The sequence below is a fragment of the Drosophila simulans genome, chromosome X, assembly GCF_016746395.2.
Source record: "Drosophila simulans strain w501 chromosome X, Prin_Dsim_3.1, whole genome shotgun sequence".
NCBI classification, from domain to species: domain Eukaryota; kingdom Metazoa; phylum Arthropoda; class Insecta; order Diptera; family Drosophilidae; genus Drosophila; species Drosophila simulans.
The window spans coordinates 17440251-17462822 of NC_052525.2; the positions used below are offsets into that span (position 1 = coordinate 17440251).

Sequence of the window (22572 nt, forward strand, 5' to 3'; positions counted from 1 at the left end):
GGCTCCAAAGGAGGAGCTGGCGACGCTTGGCTTGTCGTCAGTTTGTCTGCGGCTCTTCGAATCCGAATACGAATCCGACAGGACGACAGGCAGTTGGCAACCGCAGCTCCAAGTGCAACTGCGACTGGAATTGCAACTGCATCCGTATCTGCAACTGTAGACACCGATTTCGGCCAGAACGAGCGACACTTGCAGCGTTTGTCAACGTCATTAGTTGCACACTGCCCAAACTGCAACGCCGAAACTAAAAAGGACCAACTTTTGCACTTTAACAAATTCTATAACCAATGGAAGTATTAATTGGTAATGCTTTGAATGCTAAGTAAACCAATTTTCCTCTTTAAACTCCAGTTATTTGTTTAAAGGAAAATTCTGTATCTATCTAAACTATATTTAATCATGAAGGAGAACCCTAAGAAATATGTTCACAACACAATAATCGACCAAATAAATTCAGCAGCATTGTAACAACGATGCAAAAAGTGTAATAAAGTTCAAGTGGGGTCCTTGAAATTGCCTTAGTTACCACTTCACTCGCTTGCGATCTTGTAAGTACTTATAAAACTGACAATTACGTGAACTTCAAGGCGGGGGAAATGAATTTAATTTCAGTTTTCCTCGTTTGCAGCGACATTGTGTCTGGGCAGTGGACACGCCCCCTCGGCCATATACCCGCCCCCAAAGGCCTAACATCTTTGCCGGAATAAACAAAAAAAACATGGAGAGAAAGGACGAAAGGAAAGAGAGAAACTGACACTAATGCAACAAAATTGAAGCAGATGCAAGTGGAAATGTCCTTGAGGCTGCAGCACACACACACACACACAGACATAACAGGCACATACACAGATACCCATATATGTATATATATATATATGTATATATATACCGCTGCTTAACCCAAAGGCATCAGCAGCATTGTAGCGCTGTGTTTCGCTTCCTTTTTATCCTTTTTTATGGCCGCCAGAGTTTTCAGTTGCAATTTTTGGCAACTGCTGCAGCATGTGACGTCACACACTCACACATATGCGCCACAGGGAAAATGGAGTTGGATTCATCCAAAAAGAGGGCGGCAGCACAGGGGCGTGGCCGGCTGAGGGAAATGTGTAAATTGCTGCTGCATTTTGGGCATGTTTAATGTAATTACCAAAAGGCTTTCAGTGCACTGAAACACATACATGCAGGCATACAACCGACATCAAAGTCACAGTCACACTCACACACACATGCAGCAGCAGCCCCCTTCACTCTTGTGCCCTCCCCCCCCCCCCCCCCTCGCTCCACTTGGTAACTGCCTCTTGGCATTCAGCCAAAAATATCATTCTATAAAATACGAGTTTAAGCGCAAGCACACAAAAGTCCAATAAGAAACTTCGCCGAAAAGCGAGAAACAAAAAGAAATGCGCACTGAAAAATCAGCAAAAGAGTTTTTCCACACATTTCCCCACCGCCCTCACACGAGTTTTTCCACACAGCACACAGGCTTTTCTAGTTTTTTCCACATTTATTTTGAGGGGGGAGGAAGGGGCAGGGGAAAGAGGTCCTGCTTGACAGGAACTGACTGCCTGGCGCCCTGCAACTCTTGAACAAAATAACATTTTGGCTTTCACTTTTTTCGTATTTTCTATATTTTTGCACCCTTATTTTTCTATTTCCCTGCCAGGCTGTGTTTTCGCTTTTCTTGCCATTATTTTTGGGCATTCTCCATTGCTTACTGTTCAATGGTTTGGTTTTTGTTGCCTTCAATTGCACAGATGCAGATACAAAGAAAAGCCACTTAAATAACGCTTCAGAATCGCTGAAGGAAAATCTACGAATGCTTGCAAATTGGATTTTGTAATATCGAATAACTACCAATATTAGATATCTATTCATGTTTGCTTGTTTGCAGTGAAAAGCTTTAATTGGAATTAAGGACGTTGATTTAAATTCAGACAGCCTGAAATTCAGGTAGCTTCTAGCATTTTGATTTAATTTCAATATTTGGCATAGCAGTTTTACTTATTGCTTGGTGTTTTTATATTGAATTTGAAAATTACTGAGGCTTCTGGCCTTCTCTTTGCAAACAGAAATCAGCAAGACATCTATGCTGTTCACCTTTCAATCTGCACACGAAACAGAAAAGTAGACTTCATAAGAAAGTTATCATTAAAATAAATGTATCAATGTTAATTTTAAAAATGTACACAGTGAGTCTATAACTTTTTCTTTCATAAACTAGTATAAGTCATTGATATATTTGTACATCTATATTAAATCATCGACTTGGAACCTCGAATTTTGCTCAGTGCACTAGCGCACAAGTTTAAGTTTCAGCTTGCTTTCTATTTCTCACTTTTTTCATCTCCTTTCTCGCTGTCAAGTGCAACACGAAATGCTCAACTCAAAGTTCGCCGTGTGCTTCGTTCTTGATTTAGTTTACTTTAGTCACGTTTATTGCGCTTTTAGGACAGACATCTTCACATCCAGCACCTCGTGGCTCCCAGTTCGTCCTCTCATCCCCATTTTTTGCCAACCAACGCCCAGGTCGAGGTAAACAATTCGAGTGCTGGAGTTTGAGTTTGGGGGCGTTTCTCGAGTGGTTCAGGTGGTTTGGGTGGATTGGGTGGTGCAGGTGGCTCAGGTGGTGCAGCCAAGTGCCCCGAGATCTGTGCCAGCTGTAGGGGCAGATAAACGAAAACGAATCCTTTAGGCTACATTCGTGGCATACAGCTTCCGTCGCTCCTTATTTATTTATTTCGCATTTGGATGGATCCGCATGGAAGGCGCTTTAACTCTGATGAACCCGTCAGCAATGCGGCATGCGAACCATTTGCACTTCTCCGAAAATCGGATTGAAGGGAAATATTGTTGAAAAAAGTTAATGCCCAGAAAGTGGTACATAGTATTTACTGATATAATAAATATTATAATTGTAGTAAATAAAAAAGTGAAAACCAGGTTTTCGATAGGAAGCCAGAAGTAGTTTCAAATGCACGAAAGTGTTTAATTTCTCGAAACATTTTAAATGACTATTTGCCACCTCGAGTTATTTGCTGATTTTAATAAAACTTAGTACAAAATATTATAGATATAAATAGTCGATAGTTGGATGTGTAAAGATGCAATATTCTTGGGGAACTATGTGTGAATCAATAATGCATTTGGGACGAAAAATATGCATATTCCTTCAACTCAAGAAAGCAGGTGAAAAGGTATAGACTTAAATGGTCGATAGAGGGGTGTTCCAAATTTCAAGCTTCTTAGGGATAATGTTTAATTTGCTTTGGTTTTTGCATACCCGTAACCATCGAGGGAGTTGCGCTGTAGCTGCTGCTCCCGCAGCTGCAGCTTCCGCTCGGCGATCTTCTTTTGCTCCTCCTTCTGCTCGAGCTGCTCCTTTTGGTGCTGCTGCTGTTGCTGCTGCTTCTTGCGGTGCTGGCGATCCTCCCCAAGGCCGTAGAGGCCGGCGACGGCGGCCATGCCACCAGGTGGGCCTCAGGCACACCTGCTCCGCCGATGGTGGACGTGGACAGGGGACGCACTCGGACGCGGCACTCACTCCGATTCAGAATCGGTATCGGTATCGGACTCGGATGCGGATGCGTTTTCACTGGGGGACTGCTTGTCACTGGTTGTGTCATGGATCGATTGCTGTGGCCGCGGCTGCCATTCGCTCATTTTCACTTTCGTTTTCATTTTAGTTTTCGCGGCAAAACACTTTGGTACATGGTTAACAGAGCTGCGGAGAATGCAACGCTGGTGTTATCGATCATTACGATTGCAGGCACTCTCGATAACTAATTTCGATGGCTTAGCAGACGTACTGAAGTGTCTCAATTGTGTTGGCATTACAAGCTTAGCTCTTATCTCTTAGCTCGGCCAACAAGTGTTTTGCCATTGCCCCACTTTCGCTGTAGAACAATGCTTATATAAATATCGCTAACACGCCAGCGATATTTTTAGCCTATCGATAGCTGGGCTTTTGTAACTGGCAAGTGATAGCGAATCTGTGGCTAAGATGGCGATTTCGTGTTGCTTGTAATTAATGCTATGTATAGCTACTTATCGCTCCCCCGCCAGCACAGCACTCTTCTGATTTTCGATTTTCCGCTTTTCCGGCTACCGATTGCCTCCCCCCTACACCCTACACCCTCCTACACTCGCTTGGCAAATCAATTAGCGTGCCCTCGCCCTGAGCCCCGAGTCTTATGTAACCATTGCGTAATGCCAGCCATAATTGCATCGCTGTTGGTTCAACTTTGTTGTTCCTGCTGGCTGTTGGTTGTTTAGCTTGAAGCACATTGCCGGGAAAGCAAACAAAAAACCGAACCAGACCCCCAGGAAAGTGAATCACATCACATCACATCAAATCAAATCGAATCGAATGGAAGGGAATCGAATGGAATCGAAATCAACTCGCAAAGGCAAACAAAGCTGGCGTTTGTGCCGCATGTGGCATGTTCAATGCGCCATTATCTATTATCAAATGGAATTCGAATGCCTCGCACCCTCCAGCCTGCCGACCAGCCTGTCTTAATAAATTGACTTCGATTTGAAATAGAAGAGATGCAGGATTTTAATTCACCGCTAAGAAATCGAAATCGAAACCCTTAAATAATTAAAGTGTTATGTTTCACTGCCTTATTATTAGCAAATCCATTCAGCAACATTCCCACCCTTTGGCGCATAAACCTATTGAGTTTCTCTGACAGTTAATTGAAATTTATGTCATTGATATCCTGTCTTTGATGGGAACATTAAAAATATCGCATAACACATAACAGACAGTATATGATTATATCAATCAGCCGCAAATTGCACACATGCACACAAGATTAATGTCTTCATCATATTTGCTAATTGATATTTATATAATCTCTACTCGAGTTCATTATTTTAATGCACCAGTTGCAGCCCAAAATCGCTGCAAATCGAACTTAACTTTAAATCAATGTCTGCAAATTCGTACGAGATGTCAAAATGCAGTTTTGCGGCTTAGGTGGCTGCATTTAATAAGCCAGAAAGGCTTAAAGCCGCTTGGCAATTGCTTCCGTGTTGAAATTGAGTTAACAATGCTACTTGGCTGGCTCAGGTGCCGCAAAACAGGACAGAAAATCAAGGGGGAGAAGAGAGCTCCATGCTGGGTCGCTCGGGTTTTATTGATTTATGCGCCCTCGCATCACGTATACGCCTCGTGTTGCTGTTGCTCTTGCCATTGCACTAATCTCCTTCACTCGGTGGTTTCGGTTTGGTAAGGTTGGCCTGGGCTTGGTGGCTCGTTGGTGGCCATTAGGTGACAGTTGCCCGGCTGCACAGGCTTAAAGTGCAATGCCAAACACTTGCGTTGACGCTGACGTCCCTGTAAGCGCATTAACTCATACAGCAGGCGGCGAAATTGGCAGCAGGTGGTGGTGGCATCAGTGGGTGGCAGAAGTGTGTGCGTTCTCTGGACGGAACGGGGCGGGGTGGCATAGGCCTCGGCCAGCCGGCAAGGTCACGGCCAGAGTGTGGGGTATCCAGACCATCAGTCCATTGGCCATTCAATTACGACGACACAAGGGGCTGCCCCTCCACCCTGCCCCACACCGACCATCGTCTCCCTGGGCAATCGCTTCGTTTGGTGGCTTACAAGCAAGCCCACATATGCGAGACCTTAAGGCCAGAGGTTATGTCTTTATGGATTCCATACTGCCGTCATATTGCTTGCGATATTTTGGTCAATTTTACCTTGACAATCGCATTTGCAGGAAACCAGGTTTTTACTCAAATGTTTATTTTTTCATCTTTTGGGTTTTGAAGCGATATAAAAGAAGGAATTTAAATACCTTCGATAAAAATGTACACATATCTCTATAAATAAAAGGTATGCACTAATAATTATGAAAGCTAACAAACCCCTTTGCTTTTGCAAAATGTATTTTCATTGGTAAATTTTTGCATATTTTTGTAAGGGGTAACATCATCCAAATTTGCAGAAAATTGCAAAAAAATAAAAATTACAAACTTGAATGCAAATCGATTGGGAATTCGATGACGAGCTCAACGGAATATGGCATTCCATATACAGACAATTATTTCTAAATTTCTGGCCGAAAAGCGGATTATTTTATGGCCAAAATTCGGTAAAATTGTTTATGTCAAAAGATAAAAAATGTTTTGATGGTCATTTTTATCATACCTTGGCTAAAAATGATCATATCATCAATGAGATGAATGAATAACTGAGCTGATCAGCTAATTACCAATGCTAATCTTCACTATCAATTTATTCAACCGCTTTCTGTAGCTTGGTAAATATACTTTTTGCTGAACTGGCCATCAGTTTTCACTTTGCAGCTTTCGTCTTTTTATTCCAATAGTTGCTCTAAAAATAGTAAAACTCCATGTATATATTTATGCATGGGTAATACGAGCGATTTAATCGGATTTATACGTCATGCTGTCGCATTCACATGATGGCCCTAGGAAATAGCCGACTTTATGCACTCCCTCCACTTTCAGCATTTTGTGGCTGTAATTTCAATGCTCATCGGCATTATCGTTAATAAGAACATGATGTGGCTGGCCACAATTGAGGTGGGCGTGGCTGCGGAGGGCTGTCCATGGACTGTGCACACAAAAACCCATTCAACTCATTATTAAATTAGAATCAACTAAATTAAATGCGAGAGCTGCATTGTGTGGGTGAGCAGCTATGTGTGTGCATAAGTGTTGGTGCGTGGGTGTATAAAACGCGCGTTGAAGCGCATACACACGCCACGCACCACCCACAAAAAACGACGAAAAAGCAAACCACCCAAAACCACCCAACCACCCAACCACCTAACTACCAGCTTCTCCACTTCCTTTGCCTTTAATTGAGTTCTGCGCTAATTTGAAAGCAATAAAACAAAGCCAGGAAAGTGGGGAAAATTCTGGGTGGACTGTGGTGGTTGCGAAAATGCAGAAGAACGGCCGCCCGTATAATGCGCGTTTAATGCACTTGCAGCATCCTTTTTTTTTGGACACACAGGTGGTAATGGGGACAAATGCCATATGAAGTTGGACAAATTGAAATTGGTTTTTCAAATTTGCATTAGCACAAATAGAAATCTAAGAACAGGCGGCATAATAAACTAAATATGCTTAGTTGTATTTCCAGCTGGTTTGTGCCCATGTTAGTTGTTAAACATTAACTACTGCGGGTAAAAAAACCATATAACACAATTTCTAAAATGTGCTATGTGCACAAACACTTTTCTATTATTTTAACCCAATTTGCTCTTTCGTTTATAATAAACTCTCTTATTTGTCTAGAAAATCCAAATCCACATCCTGACACAATATTTAATGGGTTAAGCTGTGGCGTTGCATTGAAAGTTCTGTGACATAACGCTCGCAGCCAAACTGTGAGCTCAGTTTGAAAGTACACAGAAATAAATTATTCAAACTAATGACAAGAATCTCTTTGGGGCCGCCCCCTGGTGCCATCTCGCTCGCTCTCCTCACCTCTCTCGCTCGCTCGTGCTATTTTATACAGTATATATATATGGAAAGATGGAATAGTTGAGATTGTTGGAGCTGCCCGGGATTCCCGCCGGTGCCATAAACATTTCCAAACGCTTCGCTTTCCGCTTGGCTTATGCACAAATTATTGTTTTATGCACACAAGACACCAGGGGGCTTCGCATTCCAGCGGATTGAATCGGCTTTCTGGCTTTTTTGGCTGTTTAATCCCCTCACGCTTTTAGCCAAAGGGGTAAGAACCGTTGCGGTTCTGGCGGTTTCTGTTCGCTTCAGTTTTCCATCCACTCAGCACGACAGTCTGACTGATTGATTGACTGATTGATTGATTTGCCAGCAGATGCAGCCAAGGTGCACGGGGCACAAAAATGTAGTATATGATAAAAATCATAGAAATATATTTAAAAAAATAATCGAATATTAGGTAAAGAAGATAGTAGGGTATATATTTGAATATTTTGAAAGCTAATCTAGTTATGTATGGCACCACATATTTTTACTAAGTTAAGACTTGAGGAAATTACTTATTCCTTGAAACTATAGCTTCGTTAAGCTGAATTAGTTAGTATTTAGCTTAATTCATATACGTATGATTTCCATGCTTATAAAAAACCAATTGGAATGACCTGTAAAGCTGCCTAATTTCTTGCACTGTGCGCAAATCTTCGCCGGGCCACGTGTATAAAGAGGCGTGAATGTGGAAAAGCGGGTGGAAATGTGAAAATGTGGGCGGAACAGTTTTGCCAGGGAGCTGGAAAGCATTTGCATCGCCGGCCAGCGGCATTGACAAGAGCTAAAGCCAAACGAGAAGCATTTACCGAAGGCAAATACAAAATTTATCGATTACTAAATGACAGCGGAAATGCCAATGCGATGAAGGGTCTGCCAGGGGTTCAAAGGTTGGGGCCACGTCCCGCGCTAGAAAGAGAGCGCGATTGGCAGGCAGAGAGAGAGAGAGGGAACAACAAATTGAAAATGACAGACAAGCGCCGACAAATATCAGAGCTGACATTCCTAGAAACTTGCGGGAAAAAAGGAAAGAAAAAAAAAACGCGAGTTGGGCTTGTTTTTGGTTCGGAGCGGGGGAGTGGGGTTGGTGGGTGTGTGTGGTGTTCGTGTGCGTGCCTGGTCATTCCCCTTAGGCACCACCTGCACCACCCAAACCACCGGGCAGCCACCCACCCACCAACCAACCCCTATCATTTGGTGGGTAAACAAGCCGCGGTGAAAATTTTAGCCTACTTTAACCTACACGCCCTGCTCATAGTTGGACTTATTAATTGCCAGATGTCAGAATCCGAACCAGGAAATGATTCATGAGGAATCGCCCCAATGGTGTGTATGATTTCCCAATTAAAGCGAAGTAAAGTCGACCTTAAATGGCAGCGAAAGCCGTGGGTAAGATGAAAATGCCCTTAAAATTTTAATTGAAATTCTATATGCAAATGCCGAATATGCAAGCATTTCCAAATGCAATATTCGGCAAAAAAAGTACACAAAACAACAGCAAGTTCAAAAGCATAAACATTTTTTCAGCATTCAATTTTCAACCATTTATTTTGTCCGGAATCTAAGTAAATATATGTACATATGTATATATGCATATATTGCGGTTGCGGCCTGAGTTGTTGGTCAATTTGGCCTGGTCAAGCGTATATATTTCATGAACAATGTGTAAACAAATGGGAAATAGAATTTTATTTCAATTTTCCATGGGGCAATTGCTCTGGTTTTGTTTTACACATTTTCAGTGCTCTGTTGTTTATGGACGCTCAATAAATTCATTTTCAGTGGGAATTAAAATTGCAATTCTTCCATACTTCATCGCCCACACACACATACGCACTCGCACTAACTTGTGCGGCTTTGAAGTTGCTCTTTTGTGTGTATTTCTCAATTTTGCACAATTTCCACAAATTTTCCCTGAAAGCCATCGCATAATCCTCGAGAAAAGCCACACAAGCACAAGAGCCAGCAGCATTATCAGCTAATTTTCCACTCTTAACCTCTCACTTCCACCCATTTAGTGAATGGAATGGGGGCCTTGAAATTCATAAAACTGCAAAGGTTGACAAAGTTAAATTTCTGCTTGCCAAGCGCCCGTCACCCCCTCCCCCCCTTCTTTTGCCTTCCCTTGCGTTTTCTTTTTTTTGCCGCCCGAAAAGCTTACTTTGCTTGTCTACATGGACACAGATAATTGACACTAACATAGACAGTACGACACCCTCACACACATGCACTGACCACAGCTCTCACACACACACACACACACACAGGCACGCAGACAGTTGGCTCAAAAAAAAGAGAAGGTGAAATGATAGTAAAGGGCCAGCGAATTGGTATATTACCAGCAGGACTTTCGTCACTTCCTTCCTCTTTTTGGCCAGGGTTTTCACAATTAATTTACGATAATTTCGATTTAAGTGTGGCAAATTCAAGGGAAACTCTTTCTCTTTCGGTTCCAAAAAGTAGGCAATGGATTTTTTCATTTCCTTCACTTCACTCATTTCCTGTGCCATGCTACCACCACTACTACTACTACTACTACTCTTCTCGCTTCAAATTCAACATTGTTGTTGGCTACATTTTGTGTGTGTTATTTTTGGCTTGCTAATACCATTAAAACTTTGTTGTCTAACATACCCAAAACCAACACCAGCACCAGCAGCGAACAATAAAAACAACTACAGGAAAATAGTTGAAACAACAACAAGAAGAGCAAGGACTCAACTCGGGTATTCCAGTCAGGATACAGGCGAACAATTAAGTTTGCCACTAAAAAGCTTCTAACGGCTGTGCGAATACCCCCTACAAAGGCAATCCTACCCTTTTAACTGGGAATTGTTAAATAGCTTATTGGAGAGCCAAAGAGTATGCAACATTATTTTCTAACCTCTTTTCACTGCATACTTTTAGACAGCTTCGAAATATTGCTTAAAGTGTAGGAGCTTCAGGTGTTCTTTGAAGTAAAATCTGTTGGATTTGTGTGACTACTCCTCGAAGGGAACTCGTTAAGGGGTAGCTAAACTGTCATTTTCGGAGAAACATTCCGTCTGCGAGGACATGCCTCAAAGGACACCCTCTAAAAGCGGGCGAACAGGAAGCGCCAGAGGAAGAGGAACTAGTAACAATGTTGCTTGTTATTAACATTTATAGTTTCGTGTCGAGTTTAGTTGAGTTGAGTTGAGTTGAGTCCCTGTCTATGAGGTGCTCTCTTTCGCTCTCTATCCCATGCTCCCTACCTCCCTCTCTGTCGCACCATTTCCCGACAATTTCCAACTCTTTTACCGCCGCAAGTTTGAAAATTTGTAAACTGAGACTCGGGCTGGGTTCATTTTTGGACTCTCGGACTTCGGGCACGTGACTTTCAAAGTTGATCGAAAGTTTTGGCCCCTCCTCCTACTATTTTGCTCGGCAGAAAGAACAAAAAGGACAGGTAACGCGTTCCATTAAATGAACTTTTCTTGGCATATGCAAATCGATTGACACACGAAAATCAAGCTGCACAAAAATGTAATTACGCTAAGTGCAGTGGAAATCAATGGGAGTCAGCCTGAAAAGATAACCTTTTCTTTTGTTCCTTAGCCTCGGCCTTTCTAGTTTAATTAGGGGAACAACAGTCCTTTGGCTTTGCATACCGTTTTTTGCCGCGTGCTACACCTGAATGTATGTACGTGTGTGTTGGCCAAGTTCTAATTCCTCGACTGTGGTTGTATCGATTTTGCTTACCAAAAAGCTGGAAAAAAGCATGAAAAAGCAGAAAAAGAGAGAGCAGCGGCGAGTGAAGGAAAGTTCCTTTTGGACAGAGCGTGTGTTGCACCTGCCGCTTTTGAAGCGAAGTGGGGATATCGCAGGGCCTTTAGGGTTAGGCTAAAGCCATGGCTATAGCGGAAGCTAAAGCACAACACGATTTTTATAGACCCACACAGCGAAGTCGGGGGACGGAGTGAGAGGAAGGGAGACGGACAATGGGGGAAAGAGAAAGGGAGGGATAGAAGCCCAAGTTGGCCTGACATTCGCGCATTTTTATGTTAATTTTTATTGCTCATTTTTACTGTTGCTTGTTGTGGTTGCTCTTGGCACTGCCGCCGTTGCCATTTGAATTAATTTTATTTAATTTGCGATGGTTCCCTCTCTCTCTCTCTCTCTCTCTCTCTCTCTTTCTTGGCCAATTGTTTATTTATTTTTGCCTAATTTGGCACTCAAGTATTTATACAAGCGCCCACCATGAGAAAATCACTTAGCGGCACCGAGATCTTGAGCTGGAATCTAAAACGCTGAGCACTTCGCTACGGAAGTGAATCCTTGTGTTCTAGAATACTGCGTCTTGACTTAAAAGTCTTGATTTCGTTTTTGCTATTTCATTTTCTGCATGCTTTAGTGCAGAGAGCTTAAATATTTCACTGGGATTACCTGGCGGATGAGCGATGCCAATTGTACTCGTACTCTTGAAATGCCAAACAGAATATTCTTTTGAATTCATGCAATCATCTCTGTTTTATGTGACTGAAATTAATTTCATACCACCTTTTGCGAACGCAACTATTCACTTAGAAGACGGGGCGAAAATGAGTTCTACCTTCATTTTCATTTGACATCCTGATTGAAGGCGTCCAAATGCAGTGGCGATTGCCTGGCTCCTGCTGCATAATTAAAATGCATATCCAGTGCCTTTCTGACTCCTCAAGCAACCGGACAAATGCTAATCGATTTCGAAATGCGATTCGAAATTCTATTTAAGCATTAATGAAATTTTTTTGCACCCAGCCAGCAGCAACAAAAGCGAAAAAGCAACGAGCAAAATGTGCGTGCTTTCCACCGTCTTCAGTTAGCTTCAGTTGCTTGTTGGGTTTTAGCGATTTTCTGCATGATTTCGCAAAGAATTTTCACGAGGGCTGCGAAAGGGGCGGCGGGGTTGGGTAGGGCTTGCTGGGGGGAGGGGCAAGAAAAGCCTTTTGGCTTGATGGGAATACCCTGCAAGTAGGGGATAATCCCAGTGTTAGCTCCTCCTCTGTGGAAGCTAACGATAAACTTCAGAGTGCAGTCAATAGGAAATTCTATTCAATCGTGGGTTATGAGTTTGTAGGTATATCTATTTCTTCGCTGTTTGAAGCGGGGGAAATGTGGAGTTTAAAAGGCAGCTGAGATATTTAATCAAAATAGTTACACCTTCGAAGTGTAATTGCTTATAAGTTTTTATCGAATAAGAATTAATCTCTTGCCATTGATCGAATCAAGGAACTAGGAACCCATTTGCATAGCTGGCTTGACATGATTTTGCAAAGGATTTTGCGAACTACTTGAATTTCAATAATACTGCTTATCCAATCTATAGCATGGCATGCGAAGTGTATATAGCGCTCGCATTATCAGGCCCATTTTCCTGCCTGTTTATTGCCATTTTATTCCTTTTCATTTTTCTCTCGCTCGTTTGGCTCGCACGGATTTGGCTTTCAGCCCCCGTAGCCACCCTGCACCACGGCAATTGTAACAATTTTTGCCACTGGTTTTGCTGCTGGCGGCATCTTTTGATGCCCTCGCCCGCTGTGCGCTGTCTGGCAGGATAATGCGAACAAGTGGATGAAAATGTTTGACACGGAACAACAAGCGGAGCAGCGGGAGCCAAACTGCAGTCGTCGCTGCTTTACAGGCTCCAAGCCTCCGAGCATCCAAGCTTCCAATCCTCCAAGCCTCCAAACCTCCAATCCTCACATCCTTACTCCGTACAGCCTCACGGCCTTTCACCCACAGCGCCCTGAAAAGTATGCTATGTTTGCCGTGCTGTGGCCTCCTGTCGCCTTGCTGCTACTTCCGTTTCCGCTTTGTGCAGCACAGCTGCTTCTTGTTTGGCCTTTGGGCGCAAATTTGAAAATAATTTACCATGACGTCACGAGCGGGGTGGGGAATGGGGTGTAGGGAAATTGGTTGCGGCTTGCATATGTTTATGTAACACTGCAAAACTCGTTCACTGCGAAGATGCCCCCATCTCGGTGGGACCACAGTGCGTATGCTTGACCTTCAAATTGGCTTCAAGCGGCCGCAGATCAATAAATTTTCTCTCTGTGCCACCCGCCCTATTTGTTTTCTCTTATTTTTTTTTTTTTGGTTTGTGTTCTTCCTTTTTGGTTTGTTATATTTCTGCTGCTTGTTGAGTCGTAAAAAGAATTACGAAAAAAAAACAAATAAAACGGCAAAAAAAAGGAATGGGAACCGAGCAAAAACGGAAAACCCAAATAAAACTGTGAAAAGCCGGGGCCACAAAAAAAGAATGAACAAAATTAAATAAAAAAAAGAGCAGAGAAGAAACTAAAACCTAAAAAAGAGAAACGCAAAACGAGTCAGAAGAAAATTGGTGTGTGTTTGGGTGCTCTGGCTATGTTTGTTTCAAATTAAAATCACGCAGCGCACGTGCAATCTACACGCACACACAGCCGTGTATCCATACATCCACACACACATATTTCCACCTCTCGACAGCATATTAAAAGCCCAAAAACTCGCCATCGCCGCAGTGCGTTACTTTCTCCGCTCTCTGTGCTCCTTTCTCCGTTCTCCGTTCTCCGTTCTACTTCCTACATTCCCCATTTGCCATTTGCCATTCGAAATTCACATTTCACATTTCTCGGAGCCGAGCTGCACAGCCTCTGGCCGGAGCACCAAAATCCACTGGCAAGAGATTCCGGATCCAGGCGAATAATTTACAATATCCATAGATAGATGGCACACTGAGAACTAATTCAGGTTAACACAAATCACCCAAAGCCCTGGCAATTTAGAGTTCCAGATTGCCAAAGGTCAACTATCTAAAAGGCTCATTTAATTGGAACATTTCGTTACATTTAAGTGAAATAAAATCAATGTACATACTTGCTTTATAAATGCCATTTTTCCATAAGCCCCAAAGTAGTTTTGAAAACTTTATAAAGGAAATCAGAAAGTCTCACTGCAACATTAAATGTTTTATAGTTGCGGAAGGCATCTGCTACATTCATATATGAGGCATAAAGTCTGCAAGTATATAGCATATATAAAATACGACTCTGTGCATATTTTTGGCCGAATTTTTTTGTAGTGTGTGTGTTCATGCCCGACCGCAAACATATGCGCATAAATATATACATATGTAAGTTAGCAATTGGGCCAAAACTAAATGGCCAAGCGTGGCTGGAAAGACAAAATGGAGCAAAACAGTTGGCAGCTATATCGAATTGTGGCAAGAATAAAAATTCGCCGCCATTCAATCAGGGAAGCTGCTGATGTTTTTGCGAACACAGACGACCACTTTAAAGCCACTCGATGTATGCGCCATATACTGGGCAAATTCAACGCGAAAGACAAAGCCGAGTTTCCTCAGTGGCATTAGGAGAGCTTAGCGAGCACCAGAGGCGTGGGCAGAGGGGATTTATTAGCGCTGTTGTTGCCATAACCACTTAGCCCGCACACACACACGGACACAGTGGCACACCGAGCAGCGTTGGCACAAAGGGGTTAAGAGTGCGGAGGAGAACGAACCACACTCGACGCATTTACGATTGAGCTGGAGCTAAGCCTAAGCCTCGGCGCCTAAAAACCAGGCAATGTGCGTGCGAATGGCCTCCGATCCCCTCAATCTAGTAGTAACCCCCCATAAAACCAGACCCCCCCCCCACCTCCTTCAAAAGCCTGCGGCTGTGCTCGTATTCGTATTCAACCACAAACTGGCTTTGTTTTATGATGTTTCACTTGCCAGTTGTTGCTCGAAAGCTCAGGAGCTCTTCCTGTTGCCTCAGCTGCTTGCATGCAAAGTTCAATCAAAATAAATCAGTTGCCTAGAACATTACAAAGGGGTTTCCCACCCCTTACCCCTTACCCCTTACCCCTTACCCCTTCTTCTTGCCACTTTCCACTGAGTGGATAAGGGTTAACAGAAGGCTGAGCTGTCGAGCCGTCACGGCACATCTAGCCCCTGCAACCATTCGCCCCCCTTTCGATCGACTTGTTCAACTTTTCAAGTGCCCAATTAATTTTGGCGTGTGCGAGTCAAACTTGAATTTAATCGCAAATACAATGAGAACATGGCGTAAAAAAGCGGGGAACGTAGAGCGGAAAACAATAGGAGGAGCGAAAACAAAAGAAGCTTAACAAAAATACAAAGACGAGGCTGAATAATAACCTCACATGCCCAAGTGCTCAAGTTGTAATACGGGGAAAAACCTCAGCTGCTCTTAGACAAATTAATGAACAGAGCGAGAATCCAAATCCAAACTAATTTGTATGGGAAAACTGGCTGGTTGGTGGAAAGCGGAAAGTTTTCCCAGATATCCAAGTGACTTGCCGAACAAACGGATGGCAAAGTTATGGTAAACCTCTCATCTCTGCTGAAAGATGAAACCACAAAATGAATGCATTTCTAAAATCCCCAACATAATTACTCCAATGTTTCTATTCATCTGTTTAGTTTTCACTGCATTCTGAGGTGCTCGAATTGCTGAAAAGCCTGCTTTCACCCACAATTGTGTTGCAAGCCCGTGTATTTATTATTTATATATGCTCTCTATGACAATGGAAAGAAAACAGCCAAAGCAACGAAACATAAGCCCATTAATCCAATCAATGTGGTTCTTGTTTCTGGGTTTTTGTTTCTGACATACAAAATTTATACGTTTCCTTCACTTGTGGTAAAATATTAGGGCCACTGCCCAGTTTCATTTCGGGGCATTCAATTGATCTCAGAATTCGATCCTTGAGGCTGTCTTATTGTAAATTAAACATGCCTGCCCTTCCTGCCACTGACCATTCTATTTTTGTTTAACTTTGGCTGTGATTTTAAGTTTGATTTACAATTGCAAATTGGGTCAACTTGTTTTTCTTTCAGCTTCGGCTGCTCATTCCACTCCTCACTCCGCTTTTGTGGCTCGTTCAGTTTTTGACGGCGCCAATGCGTCGTATGAGCAATTTGCCAGTTTCTCTTTAGGCTACTGCTACAGCTTTTGCTCCTTCTGGCTCTTTTGGGCCACTCGACTTGCACTGAAATGGAAATGGCAATGGGAGTGGGAATGGGAATGGAAATGGCAAAAGGCAATAGGAATTGAAGTTGCTTATGTAAGCAAAACTTCACTGGTGCCTCTTACCCCTAGTTCACCCTACCCTTCCCCTCCATTCCCTACTATTTTCCACTTTCTCCCCCTTAACTAGAGTGAAATATTAATTAACTCGACCTGCAGTCGGCTAAGTTGGCGTGGACAACCCCCTACCACCACCACTACCATCAGAATCACCATTCCACCGGAGGCTGCAGCAGTGTAGATTCGAGTGGCGCCCCCTAGGCAAATTATGTTGGCAGTGTCCGGGTCCATTTGCCGCTTGCCAGTGCATTAATTAAGGTAAACAAACACAGAAACAGTCGCAGATAGGGCGATACAGTTGGCGAGGGAGTCCAGGAGTCCCCTGGAGCCTCTGATCATGTCCTGGCGTATTTTTCTCTTCTCATCCCTTTTCTGTGGCGCGTGGAAGGGTGCTTAAATGGCTTCTTAAGCTGTTTTAAACACCTTTTTAAATGGAGTTTCTCCTTGTGCTTCGAATTTTGCGGCACGCACCGAGCTCCGAATAACAATAACAACAAGAGTTACCATTTAAAAAAAGAGAACCATACACTCACATTCACCGAAAAAAAAACAACAACAAGAATCACGCGCGGCTACGCGGCACGCACCACCTGCTTTTTTTTATTATTTAAAGTGCGAGTGGGGGGGTTTTGAGCGAGGTAAAAATATTGAAGTCTGGATAGAAACACCAATTGCCAGATTGACACACTGACTGCCTGACTGACTGACTGAATGAATGACTAGCTAACTGACTAGCTGGCTGACTAACTGACTGACCGACTGACTGACGGACTGACTGACTGACTGACTGATTGATTGACTGACTGACGACAGTCGCCGCCAAGCGCGGAACGCGTTGCACGATTACGTTGTGACGACGTGACTGCGACTGCGACGACTGAACCGAACTGAGGCGCTGCAAAAGTGTCCAGCGATAGAAGAACCGCCGAACTACGAGCCGAGCCAAATGCGGTGGCACGAACGCCCCACGTTGGGCGCCACGAACTCGCCACGAACATTTTGGGCCGAGGCGAGCACGTGCGATTTGCTTTGCTGCATTGGCTCCGGCTTTGTCAGCGGACTGGATCGTATGGCTATATAGCTAAAGCTATACGGAGTTTTCCACTGCTGCACTCCGACTCCGATGGCGCCTCTTGCGTGTTGCGTGCTGGGTTCTGTGTGTGCCGAGTGTGTGCTATGTGTGATGTGCGATGTTCTGTACTGTGCTGTGTGGCAGGTACCGCTCCTGTTCCCGCTGGCCAAAGGCATACGAAAACTGGGCAAAAGGCAAATAGTTTTAGTGCCACTTGGCACGAACACGGCGACCAGAGCGGGCCCAAAAAACACAAAAAAAAAAACACAGAAGCGAAATGAATAAAATGAAAACCAACAACAAAGCAGCGCCGCAACAACAAAGCCAAAGAGTAGCCTGGGTGAACATGGCTGAGCAAGAAGAGCGGGAACCATGGGCACAGGGACACTGGCGACACTGGCGACTCTGGCGACACTCGGGCACCGGCCGCTGGAGATGGAGCTCTAGCTCCTGGCTGGGCTGGAAATGGGGGCCCGTCGGCGGGGATGAGTGGCGGTGTCAAACAAAGCAAATGCCGCTAGGGGCCGCTGAGGCGGCGGCCGAAGGCAAAACAACCGAAACACGAAAACTAGGTGAAAACTGTAAATGAACCAAACACAAACATACACTCACACTCACATGCACACGGGAGCAAGAGAAAATCGAATCGAAGGAGAAACGACAAAAGCCACAACCCCATGCCCTCCACCTCGCCACCGCATCGCCACCCTTTGGTGGCAAAGGTGTGCTCCTCTATTATTAATGTGTGCTTTAAAACGCCGCCGGGCTCGTTATGCTCCCCCTGCCGAAGCCTATTCCTTCGCTTCCCTTTTGTTGGCTCCACTTGATTATAATAATGCGAATAACTGCACACTCACACACACACACACACATGCTCCCAAGTAATGCACACACACGCATATACGTGTCACGTGTGCACTTGAACGCTATGCTTCCAGCGAGGGACAGCGTGGCGTATGAGTAATGCAATTATTAATAAATAAACACATGGTACATTCACGCACACAAACGCGCGCCCAAACAAAGCATGGGAAAGTTCGGAAAGGAAAACAGAAGGGAAAACGAGAGAAAGGGGCCACGGAAAGCTGGATAAAGCGCAGCTTAAAGCTCTGGCGTCCGCTTCATCAAAGTTGACGCGAGCTATTTGATTTCCCAGCTTAAAAGCTACCCAAAAGCTTTCTTGAAATCAGGAATTGTGTTTTGGTCAAGCTTTTAAGCTCTTCAATTTTCATAAAACCAGAAAAGCTTTAAGCTTCAGGGTCCTTGCTAAAGGAGGTTTTTGTTTTGAAAAATTATTGAATAAAAGTTTATCGGAACGCAAACCTTTTATAGCCACACAAAAGCATTTGGAGAATAAGTTGGTTAACTTTTAAAATACAAATGTTTGTGAAATTTTAACTATAATTTAATAGTATTTACCAAATGGCATCTTAGAATTTATTGAAAGGAAAAGAGCTTTCTTCAGAAATATTTAACACTCCTCTTTAAATGAGACAAAGTTATCCAGAAAATGTTTCTAATAAACTAAAATAAGTACGTCTTTTGGGTTTATAAATACAATCTTATTTAGTTCTAATGCACTAACTAGATTATTAAACTCTTTAGGTTTTGAATGACTAGGATTTCATTTGACCATTATGGTTACTTTCGCATTTTTGGGCAATATTTTAAGAGTCGATGTAGTACTTATAATTCTTCAGTTCAGATTTGATTTTTTTTATGTAATATGACATTTTACTTCATATTTTCCTTTGCTATTTAATGACTTAATGCAACCAGAGAAATATATAAAATTGTTTACCAATAATAGTATAAGATTATGGATTATCTTCCATGTAATCCTTATAGAATTGAACCCACGTAATCTCCCAACTTAGATAATTGTATTTTGTGACTTACCTGGAAGTTGAAGGTATTGGTTCATATCGAGTTCGGTCATCGTAGGAATCGTGGAGTATTGCAAATGGGAAACAAAGAAAAACAGTGATTAGACAGATTGTTAAATGTATATGTATCAGCATATGATCACAATACACAGTACAAGTTACGAGTTATCATAATCTATAGATTCTAGATACATGTGCCAAGCAAAGGCATTTGGCGGCAACGAGTGCGAGTGGCAAATAAGGCGAAACAATAAGCATTTGGAGTACTATTAAGGCATGATTATACAGAAAGATGTGGCATATAGAACTGACCGATCAAGTCAAGGCTTACGGCTATAGATAGATACAAAGAAAATGATTTTGGCAACTTTTATTCCAGCTAGGTAAACACACGGGTTACATACACAATCTCAGATTTTGCAGTTAAGTTAGTACGAGTATTTCCGAGTAGTACACACACACAGAGGCACATATATCACATCGAGGGGTGGGGACTCTGGATTGGGTTGGATTGGATTTGGATTTGGATTTGGATTTGAATTTGCATTTGGATTTGGATAGGATAATCGGAAGGTGGTGGTGGTGAAGGGTGAAAGTGGGCTGTCTTTTCACTTACCCGCCAGCAACAAGTATCATCTGCATGGTCTCAGTTTCAGTTTCTGTAACAGTTTCGGTTTGGGTTGCTGTTTCGGTTTTCTAGTTCTGGTCTGCTTCGCTGAGCTCACTGTATCCTTGCCAATAAATTGGATCTGTATGTGTTCGTGTGCGTGCGTGTACGTGTGTGTGTGCGTGTCTAGTATGTGACTGTATGTGTGTATGTGTTCTATGTGTTTGCTAGGTGCTCAATGGGTGAGCTAAATGCAGCTGCTGGTTAATTGCGCCCCGGCCGCCTGCAGCTGCATGACGGCCACCGAGTGGGCCGCTCCTGGCCTCTCGGGCGCCGATAATCCCGCGTTGCGAATCGCGCGTCGCTGTTAGCTTTGCCTCACTGTACACGCTGCTGCTGCACGAACGAAGGGTGGCACTCGACCTGGAAGCGTTGTCTGTGGCTCGTCTGCTCGTTTGGTTGCCATTTGCAGATCGGCATTTGGTGTTAACTTATTTAATCACTTTTTAATTATTTTGTTTTGCCATTCTATTTGATCGGTTTTGGTGGCCTCGTCGATGATCTGGACACATCGCAGATCTGACTATGCACAAACAATTATGGAAAATGTATACTCCAAAAATCACAAATATCACTGTATTCTGATCGGAACTTTAAATCAAATATATCTTTTAATGGAAAATAATTGTATGCATTAATTTTTACGTATTAAAGGATTTTATTGGGAATTTATTTCAATGCGAACATTTAACTCATTCCTGCTTATAAATTCATTATAATTCCATTAATACAACCAAACTAAAACTTGAAAAATATGACTAAGACTGGAATAGTATATTTAAATTAAGTGCGATTGCCCAGATAATCCACAGGCGACCCTTTAATTAAACTAAAATTTCATTTCACTTTGAATTGTTGTTATTTGTCGATTTTATTGTCGTCGATGATTGCGGTTGATTTGCTGTGGGTTTTGTCGTTTTTATTGCCGGTTTGGTTTATCAGTTGTAATTGCATTTTAGTGGCATTGGCATTGCGGTTTTGGCCACATGTTGCTGCCAATTGCCGCTGTTTGTTTATTTATTTATTTGTTAAGTGAATGCACTTTGGGCCAAACGTATAGCCTACTTATGGGGGCACTACAAAAAAACTGTAATTGATACATTTATTTGAGATTCCTGCATCTCATTTATCACTTGCCGCCGCTGCGTGTTTCATTCCGTTTTGTTTTTCGGGCGGCAAGGTCGTTGTTTGGCGGAAAGAATTCTATTTATGTATGCCCATCTCGCTTCCACAAACACACACACGCACCCTCACACACTCAGCTGTGGCAAGCAGCTGTTTTTGGGACTGGGCAGCACAGAAAAAAAAACGCATATACATTAGGTACATATATGTAGATCCAAAAAAAAAATAAAAACCATTTCTGCGGGGCAGCTGCCGTTGAGTTGCGCTCAAGTTGGCGCCACGCGGTCAACTAAAAACGCTTTCGCCGCTGTTGCTGCTGCTGCTGCTGTTGCTGCTGCGCTTCAATTAATTAATTAAACACAAATTTTCGTTTGCCCGCCGCGCATATAATTACAAAACAAAATATTACGCATACGCCATGGTGACGCCACAATTCCCAAGAGCAAAGCCACTCACATCCAACCACACACACACACATTGACACAGTCGCAGAGTGATAAAAAAAAGACGGAAATATTAATAAATGTAAATAAAACGAGAACTTCGCACAGCTGCTTTAATCGCTCTTCTTCTTCTGCTGCAGACATGCGCCTGACCCCCACACACACACACACAAACACACTCACACACACTGCCACACATACAGTTTTCCTTGCTCGCATTTTTTCCATTATTGAAATTTGTTTACATTTGGCCGGAGACAGGGAAAATAAAGGAAACACCGGGCCATCGAAGGCAGTTAACTAGCGGGCTCACAAACACACATGCACATAGCACAAAATCAGCACATTTCTGTTCTAAGCAATCCTATATACACACACAATTTTCGATATATATGTTCAAAAAATTCGATTATATTTTTTTCGTTAATTTTTGTCGCTTTAATTTAACACTTTTTCCCCATCGCCTATCCGGCTCACATTGCGTATACGTAACGAAAATGCCGCGAAATGAGCGCGGTCCAAAATGTGAATGTTCTGCCGTGTTCCACTTGCCAAATCGTTTCTACCCAACAGCAGAAAGAGATGGCACCAAAGGCCAAACAGAGAGATAGAGAGAGAGAGAGGGAGGGAGAAAGTGGGAGAAAGGCTTCGTGGAATGTCGGCATCTTACGGACACAGACAGCAGCACAAAAACACGGACATGGACCCGGCTTTGGCACTGTAACACTGACACACTGACATCGGGAAAACGTGTAAAATGGTTAGGCGGCGTCGCGGGGAAGGGGGTGGA

General features: G+C 43.1%; 1 protein-coding gene across 15 annotated transcripts in view; it reads right to left on the bottom strand.

Moving 5' to 3' along the window:
• The window catches only part of LOC6726317 (potassium voltage-gated channel protein Shaker), a 118283-nt gene that overhangs the window by 43706 nt on the left and 52005 nt on the right, over positions 1–22572 (bottom strand). Inside the window, exon 1 of one of the 15 annotated variants that reach the window (XM_016172406.3) lies at positions 20164–20722. The exons of 10 other annotated variants lie outside the window; for them this stretch is intronic. In XM_016172406.3, the coding sequence (XP_016039870.2) occupies positions 20164–20189 (26 nt within the window). In that variant the 5' untranslated portion in view covers positions 20190–20722. Of the gene's footprint in view, positions 1–3280; positions 3722–20163; positions 20723–22572 lie in introns of those variants that run through there. 4 more of the 15 variants (XM_039296845.2, XM_016172405.3, XM_039296846.2 and 1 more) reach the window with 4 other exon arrangements.